We start from the raw sequence: 9,462 nt of genomic DNA, 5'->3' as shown, positions 1-9,462 counted from the left end.
AAAATCTTAAATCCATAAATCTCAGGCCAGGTCTTTTAAGATAGAAATGCGATACTGTGGTTCAATTTCGTTTTTATCCTTTTCCAAGTTTCTTTAAATTTTTGTTTAATAATACTACTACTAATAGTAGTAATAATAATAACAATGATGATGATGATGATGACGATAGTAATAATTGATAATAATATTAATAGCAATAAAAAGTGAAGACAAAAAGTTGTGATTTGTTGATCATAATATAGTATATATAGTTAAAGCTTAGTAAGCTATAGTTAGGCCTAAGTTGTCCTGGATATTAAGTAGATTCCTGATAAAAGATCATGAGAAATTTGTTGGCCTTTCATTTTGACTATAATGGTGATGTGATGATGAATTTTACTATATAAAAGTGTCATTTCCGGCCATCTCGAGAGATACTATTTCCTCAAATTTTCTCACCTCAGCCATGGTGGGGCTGAGGTGGTTGTGAAATCACGTTTTTGAAGTAGGCCTATGTAAAGTACATATTCAAATACAATGTTTTTAAGCTTTGTTTTCTGTGGTATATCACACACATTAATAAGATCTCTATGGTTGTCAAAAATCGCTGATAAAAGATCATGAGAATTTTTTTTGGCGCTTAATTTTGACTAATGGTGATATGATGATGATGAATTTACTTAAAGTGTCATTTCTGGCCATCTAGAGGTACAATTTCCTCAAATTTTCTCACCTCAGCTCCAACCATGGTGGGGCTGAGGTCGGTATCGACTCACAAAATGCCCTCCACCTTTCAAAACAAATCTGTGCCCTTCCCTGGGTATGACATTGAACTCCATCGAGTCGGCTCCTGATGTATGTCTTAGTGGCTGCTGTTTGTTTTTAGGATGTGATCTGGTTTTTCATGTCCATTTTTCGTGATTATGGCTATTCTGGATAAAGAATGTTTTGAGCATGAGGTGGAATCAAGGCCCACCTCCCCTTCATTTTTTTAAGAAAAAAAAAAGAAATATATATTCATATTGAAGTGCGAGAGTGTAATTTCCGGCCGTCTAGAGATGCCCTAATCATAAATTTTCTTACCTCAGCCCCAACCATGGTGGGGCTGAGGTGAGTGGTTCTTCAGTCTGTGAATGTCCCTCCCTGGTTCACCTCTCTTTCGAATTCTGCCACTGTTGATTTATTATATAATTATTTTTGCGGTTATTTATAATGCGTCTATTGCAATTTTCACTTTATCCTCTCTAACAGTCCTAAGAACGTTCAGAGTGCGCTACTTCACAGGGGATTTGACCCCGCCGGGGTCCTACGTAATTCGCATAACGGCTCCCCCCCTTTCAAAATCCTGGCTACGTCCCTGGTCCAGATTATGCAGTTTTTTGCATAAAATGATTCCACTTTTGAAAAATGGGTCCAGATTTCTTATTTAGCTTAAAATAGGTACAAAGTTTAAAAAGATGGGTTCAATTCAAATTTTTCAATTTTTTTGCGTAAAATGGGTCAACTTTTAAGAAAATGGGTCCACATATTATTTGTATTTACGCGTTGCGGGTCCACCCTTGTCCTGCACTGTTTGAAAATCCTGGCTACAGCATTGGTGCTAGGTGCTGTCTAAATGAAAATATTCCAGGAGATATGCTATTCATAAAAATCAAATATTTTGGCGGCCATTTTGAATTTCAAGATGGCGGCCACTAGGAGGTGTTAGTGTTTTTTGGTCTACAGTATTATCGTCAGCTGTCTTATTACTAATTATGGGAAGTTTTATGCTATCCTGCAGTGCATGATTATTCTGGCGTGCTAGGACTCGACATCGAATCCAGTGACGATATAGCCACGTGACGAAACCATATCGAGGTTTTGACAAGGAAAGCTAAGAGAAGCAAGAAGGGAAACGCAGAAATAGATAACAAGCCTAGCTAGTTACACGTTAGAAGTCGGTTGTTGAGCAAGTTTGTACACTTTTGTTATCAATCAAGGATCAGCCCCAGAAGGCACAGTACGTACAGGTAAAAGCTAATTCCGGTTATTCCATTACTATATTGTGTGATGTTTAGGTGTTACGTTTTTATGACAATAAACATGCTTACAATCAATGGTTTTGACGAGGCCTGTTCTGTCTGGCCAGGCTAGGCTCCGTAGCCTAGTGGCCAGCAGTATCATATGAAAAGGTAGCCTACCGCATTGTCATTCATTTTCAGTGGCACAGCTAGATCCGCGATACCCAATACCAGGTACGGTGATTTCCTGGTGACATATCCTCTCTCTTAACAGGATGTCAACTCCTTTTTGGATTGTAATTCTTAGGCCCCATTCGTACTTACGATTTGGTGTCGTGATAATTGTTTTGTTAAGTATCAAGTAAGTAAGTAAGTTAAACTGCACTCAATCAGATTTTGTTTCATATATCTACCTAGGGCCTACTGTAGGCCTAAATTGAGCCCAGATGATTTGAAGACTGAATGGCACTAATGAGCTGTTACACCTAACTTTTAATTCTTAATTTTTTTACCTCAATGTTCAATATCATTATCAAAAATGTTTACATGATCCAACATTTACTCACAAGTCATAAAAGTACCTTTTTTAACAAAAAAAAAAACCTAATAAATACAGATTATCTGCGACGAGCTGCTGCTATTTTACAATCGGTAATATATTGCCAGAAGTTTTTATTTTTTTCATTTCTTAAAGCCCCATTCCCGGCAAAATTTCACTAAAAATTGACTTTTTTTAGAAAATATGCATTTGCATTACTCCAATTATTATAAATCATGGAAAAATATTGGCATGAATTTTAGTTTTACGCAACAGAATAAAAAAAATGAGAAATACAGACTATTTCTCATACATGTAAAATATTACCATTTTCTCGACGAATTCATCGTTACTAGGCAAATTCAGAGGTTGTAGATCGCATCCACTGGAATACTCTCGCTTTTATTTATACTTTATACAGTCAATAAAGTGCGCCCTCTCTAACATCTAGATGTGTATAAGAGACAGNNNNGTTAGGCTGAGATTTGTTTGTTTAAGTGTCAAAATCTCAGTCAGAATCAGTTTTTTAACAAATTTGAAATAATTCCTGTGAAATATTATATTCACAAGTGTCAATACTAGCAACGGAAAATATCATGTTGGCCGTTTTTATGTGTGATAACAGAACCTAAATCGAGGTAAGGCTAGGCCTAGCCAAGCAGCATTGGATAGGCTAATGTTTTCGGCGCCTACGATATTTCTCCTCACGACCTATCGCAAAATCAACATGAAAAATTCATCCGCATTTATTTTTTGTGTGGAACACAAAAAATCAAATTTCAGTCTTATTTTACATTTTTTTCATTCTTTAGGAATGTCTAAATTCATTTAAACTAGCAATTCCGTATTATATTTATAAATCTTTATAACATTATACAAAAATTGGATTTTTCTTAAAAACTGAAATTTTGCCGGGAATGGGGCTTTAAATTTTGAAACTATTGAATGGCATTCTTATAATTTGGATTGGTATTTTCCCGTCTACTTCGTGAATACTTACCTGGATAAACTGACTAATTGCCTTTTATTTCTCACACAAGAAACGCCCCTCGAAAAATAATAGAATAGTCAACTCCTGGCACCAAGTACAACAACCTCATTCTTTTTCGATCTAACGAAATAGAAGCACCTTCCGATTATGGGAAATTTTTATAGTAGAGTTTGTATGCTGTGACATCATGGCCAGCAAGTCCGAATCTCCACAGTGTCAGGGCCGCATAATCACAAGCCTGTGTAATCATAAGGTTTGCCCTGCTTGCAGGTGGTGTTCCGCCGATTCTCCTTGTGAGATGCGTCCGTTGGCCGCCATCGCGATTTGTAACTATCAATGCTTAGAATTTTCCCACCATACTGACAACAAAATGTGGCATCCTACACAATACCATCTTTTTTTTTTAGAGCATATGGTTAATCGTTCATGTTCTTGTTTGTAATCAAGGCTGTATTTATTATAGTATTTTTATGTTGAAAAAGGTGCTTTGTGAGTTGGGTCATGTAAACTTGTTCTGTAATGATATGTTATGACTATGGATAAGAGAAAATATTGAGATAAAATATTAAGAATTAAAAGAATTGTGGACAACTAGGGGGAATCCTTTTTAAATTTTCAAGGTTATTAACATTGAACAAAACCCAAAAGTAAATGAATGCACCAATTTGTCACCGTTTTCACTAAGAGACACAAACTTTTCATCTAATATTTAAGAGTGCAGCTACACTAATTAGCTAATTAAGCTAATTGGCTGTTGCGCACAAACCGATTTTTCGTTTTCACGAACAGACACAAACCTTCATTGGGTTATTAAAAGACCCGCGTGCGGCATTGCACTCGTTGTAATCGCTAGGTAATGCCTAGCTTGGCTAGGGCTACAGTAGATGTAAAAAGTAGCCTAGGCATACCGGTACCCTTCTTGCAGTATAACTTGGGATAGGTCTAATACACGTGCATCAAATGTGGAATTATTCATAAAAACATAATGATTAAAGCAGGATAAGCTGAGATTGTAGGCCTGTTTTCGCCCTTGACTACAATGGTTAACACCGTAGCTAAATACAGTTTGTGCAAGTTTGTGCCTTAACAAAGGGTGCGCGTACAGTGCGCACCGTTTTCATGAAGAGACACAAACTTCACTCTACGTGTAAACAACATATGCTGTGTTTATTATAGTTTTCACGAACAGACACAAACTTTTCACGGTACTGTAATTAACAGGTTGATTATAAGTTAAGAAAAGAATTCATTAAATGTCTGTCTGATTTTCATCATCTAGACACATACATTTCCGCAGACATTTAGCTTTCTTTCCTGTCGCACAAAAAAATCCACTGCTTTTATAGTTATATGCATCCTATATCTGGTTTAATGGTTTCCTGAAAATTGTATTGTAAAGGTACTGTAACACATCAACCAACCAAATTTATGTTTTCAAATGATGGACATAAATTGTTCACTGGAGCATTCTACAGCTTGAAGATACAGTTGAAAAGTTGGTTTCATGATTGGTTGATTTTTTTGATAAAGGAGAGTACTGACATCACAATGTGTTTGATATCCCTTCTACTGTGATGGCTAGTTTTGTACAGTACTTTGCTTTCAGACTAAATTGAAGGAATCTTTTTGTACATCAAATTTCTTTATTATTAAGAACACTCAATTGCCAACCATACTTGGAAAAAATTGTGTTAGCTTTTGACAATATGCACTAATGTAATTGGCAGTGTATTTAAATGCAGTAAAGGTTGTTAGTGTGACCCCCTTGTGTGGAATCGATTGATTAAAATTGGAGGGGATACTGTACCTGTAAATCTTTTTCTTTTATTATTTAATTACAATTCAAATAATAATTTAAATAATCTTTATTGCAATCAGAGGGAAATATTGGATATTACAATATTTGTCATAGAATAAACATCAAAAATGAACATCAAAAATAACAAAACATCAGGACATTCAAGAAAAATTTAAAAAGCATACAAAAGAATTACACAAGATAAATCGATATAGATACAAAAATGTCAAGGACAAGTATAATTAAAAATTATTTACCTTGAATTTACCTTGAATCTTCGAGATTTAGAGATCAAAGCTCATTTGTCCCTCAATCATTGTTGAATCCTCTTCGGTCATATACGGGCAAAATTTAAGGTTGTGGCCAGACCAGACTTTCTCTAAGCCCGCTTTAAAAAGATTTACTGAACTCTGATTTACCACATTACTAGGAAGGGAGTTCAAATCGTCAGTAACTCGAACAACGAATGCTTTTTTCCTAACATTAAGTTTAAATTTCTGTTTATACAACTTATATACATGGCCTCTGGCTATAGAATAATCTGTAAACAAGTGCTCAGGGTCCAAAAGATCAATACCTTGAAAAATCTTAAAGGTCTGAATGACATCTCCTCGTTTTTTTTCTGAATAACAGTGTTGGCAAATTAAGAGCCTTAAGTCTCTCCACATAAGCTTTGTCTCTCAGACTTCTAATCAATCTGGTGGAGCATTGTTGGACCTTCTCTAATAAATCAGAATCTTTTTTATATTTATAGAATTCCAGACACAACTACCATACTCTATCACAGGATGAATCATTGCAAAAAAACCATTACCATCAAGAGATTTAAATGCTCTTTTGATCAGACCCAATCTTCTATTTGCTGCTCTTGCAACCTTTACAGAGTGTTTAGAAAAATCCAACTTATCATCAAATAGAATACCAAGATCTGATTCCTCCTTAACACGTACAATTTCACATCTTGATGTACCAGTACCAATAAAATATTTGAAATTAACATTTTTAACTCCATAATGCATGATCTTGCATTTTGTTAAGTTAAATGGCAATTGCCAGTCTATCGACCACCGGTACAGTATAAAGCATTTTACATCCCCTGTAAAATCTCACGATCAGTCTCACAATTGACAAATCTAAACAGCTTAGTATCGTCCGCGAAAAACTTTATAAATGAATCAGAAACAGTTTCGGGTAAATCATTAATAAAAACTAAAAATAATAAAGGTCCAAGGACACTTCCTTGAGGAACACTGGTAGACACCAATTGCCATCCAGAACTAACACCATTAACGACCACTCTCTGTTTCCTATTTCAAAAATGCCACAATCCAATTCAACAAGTTGTCAGATACTCCATAAGACTTACAATAACCTACGATGAGGAACTTTGTCAAATGCCTTTTGAAAATCGAAGTAAACACAATCAAACGACAAACCACTATCAAGCCATTGAGTCCACTGATAAACTACTTCCAGTAATTGAGTAGTGTAAGATCTACCAGAGCGAAAACCATGTTGCTCTTCTCTAATTAAATTATTAGATTCCAAATACTCATAAAGTCTGACTTTTTAACCAGCTTTTCCATAGACTTTCAAATTACAGAAGTAAGACTCACAGGTCTATAATTTAAAGGATTATTTTTATTTCCTTTTTTAAACAAAGGCACAACATTAGCCTGTCTCCACGAATCAGGAACAATCCCTTCTCTTAAAGACCTATTAAACAACAAAGTTATCAATTCTCCAAGTACCTCAACTACTTCAATCAGTACTCTAGAATGAATCCCATCGGGACCGGGAGACTTTGTAATGTCTAAACTCTTAAAATGATTTACCACTTCTTCAACTGTGAACTCTTTAGAAGTTATACCAGGCACATCCATATTATCTAAAACCGGAGGATCATGAAACTCATCTGTAAACATACTAGCAAATGCATTATTAAACACTTCTGCTTTTGATTTACTAGTGTTGACTAGCACATTATTTTCATCAAGAATATCAGGAATATGATCCTTAACCTTTGTTTTACTTTTGATATAAGCCCAAAAAGCCTTGGGATTTACCTTTGATTCTAATGCAAGTTTTGCTTCAAATGTAGCTTGTGCATTTTTAACCTCTGCAGTAACTTTGTTTCTACACCTCACCTTATATAACCTTACCTTATATAACAATTATAATTACAATAATTAATATACAGTATATTTTAACACGTTGGTCATTAAAAAAATTATATTCAAATGCTACAGTGAGTTAAAGGATGATTGGTTGTTAATCTGTGCATTTTCAGTGTAAGTTACCATTATTGTTGTTGTTGTTATTGCTATTTTTATTGTTGAAGTTGTTATCGCTACAGATGTACTGTATTCACCGCTGTCTGTCTGCCTTACGGAAAAACTAAGGAATGGATTATCATAAATTTAGTGGAATGTTACAAATCTAAGAAGTAGGTGATTAGGTTTTGGAAAGAAAAAGTCAAAGGTCACAGGAATTCAATTTGTTTTCATTCATACTATACTTTCTAGCATAAGCTAATAATAGCATCACCCACACATACTGTAGCCTGTGTATTGTCCAGTGTTCAGGCGCAGGGCGGAGGAGGTAGAGTACTGCACTATATGGAGTGACTGCTCTAGTTGTTATAACTTTTATTGTTATTAATTAATACTTTAATATTATTAAATTTATATTTTTGTTATTTTTACTGATGATGGTGGTATTATTTTCACACCTTGTAATTGTATTTTTTAGATTTAATGCTTATTATATAGGTAAATTTAAAATACTTACAGTAATAATGAATGCATGTAAGAAATACAGTATATTTACAAGAACAAAATTTTGTTTTGTTAGTAGAATGGGTTCTCAAGTAATCGTAGTGCACCAGTCCCGCCCATCCTCCTGCCGAAAGGTGTGTTGTCTTGTTACATCCATGCTCACCTTCACTGTCGCCATTGCAATCCTCATTTTCGGAAGTGTGGCAGTAGTCGGCCCATACAGTCACGAATCGAAGTACGAAACAACAGAGTGCAACAGCACTTCAGTGACCTGGGGAAACAAGTACAGCAAGTGCAACTGTCACACTGAGTATGATGATAAAGAGTTATGTACTGAAGGGACCTTCCCATGCCTCAATATACAGGTTGTTTACAAGGATAAGTATGGAGTACAGCATTCATCCAAGCTTTATCAATCATACAGTAGCATGGACAGTGACTCCCAGGTTAGTGCAATCAAGGTCATAATCTTTGAACTTTAACAAGTAATAATAAAACAGCACTTATAATGCATAATCTATCTCTTGATGAAAAGAAAAATTATTTATTTTTTATATATATTGATTTGTTGAAAATGGAAAACAGCATGGATTAGTTTTACAAATTACCTAGTCAAAAGTATAAGATTTATATTAGTTTGGTTAATTGCAAATTATACATTAATACAAACAAAAACAGTAATTCTGATTTTCTATATTATCCTTACCTCTTTTCCATCTTTTCTTTATTCTATCTATTCTAAAGTTATCCACATTCTAAGTTGCTTGGTGGAGAGTATAGTTTAGTATAATATATATTGTTATCCATTCAATACAAAAAGAACAATTTATATTTTATAAAAAACAAAAAATTATTTCAATACCCAAAAGCAAAACATTGACAAATAAGACAAAATGGATAACAGAGGATAACCATTTAAGCTGCTACTGTAGGCTTCTTTTAGAAAGGGTCCCCCCCAACAAACTAGATACAGATTATACATAAATTATAAAATTGAGCATTAGACAAAAAATGTAAGAATATAAATGTATAGAATAATTTTACAAAATTACTGACGATAAATAGAAGTATAATTATTACATACACCTGTAATTTAATTATTATTATACCAAAATGTATATTTTTGCTGCAAAGCAGCCAATTCATATTCTTGACAGCAATTTGACCTCTGAAAGGTCATTGTTTGTCAAAAAACAAGGGCCGTAGAGACGACTGAAAAGCGGAGTTTCCTTCTTTCGTTCTGCCGGGTAAATTCAAACTTTAGGCGATGTTTGTAGACTAACCTACACGTACCAACGTCTGCATGTTGCGACGCTCGAGTATTACTATTCAGCGTCTATACTATATTTCTAGGTTTCCTATTTCTACGTTTAATCGGC

At 34.5% G+C, this 9,462-nt stretch overlaps 1 protein-coding gene across 2 annotated transcripts in view; it reads left to right on the top strand.

The window, feature by feature from the left end:
• Window positions 1-1,764: 1,764 nt before the first annotated feature.
• Window positions 1,765-9,462, top strand: part of LOC117108361 — a 12,505-nt gene continuing 4,807 nt past the window's right edge. Inside the window, exons 1-2 of one of the 2 annotated variants that reach the window (XM_033250358.1) lie at window positions 1,765-1,988; window positions 8,163-8,529. In XM_033250358.1, the coding sequence (XP_033106249.1) occupies window positions 8,164-8,529 (366 nt within the window). In that variant the 5' untranslated portion in view covers window positions 1,765-1,988; window position 8,163. Of the gene's footprint in view, window positions 1,989-8,159; window positions 8,530-9,462 lie in introns of both variants that reach the window. The other variant, XM_033250359.1, reaches the window with a different exon arrangement.

Source organism: Anneissia japonica, unplaced genomic scaffold, assembly GCF_011630105.1.
Source record: "Anneissia japonica isolate Jap-2015-1 unplaced genomic scaffold, ASM1163010v1 scaffold426_len1935630_cov189, whole genome shotgun sequence".
Taxonomy (NCBI): domain Eukaryota; kingdom Metazoa; phylum Echinodermata; class Crinoidea; order Comatulida; family Comatulidae; genus Anneissia; species Anneissia japonica.
Note: the sequence above shows the minus strand (reverse complement) of the source record. Positions and strands in the feature narration are given on the sequence as shown.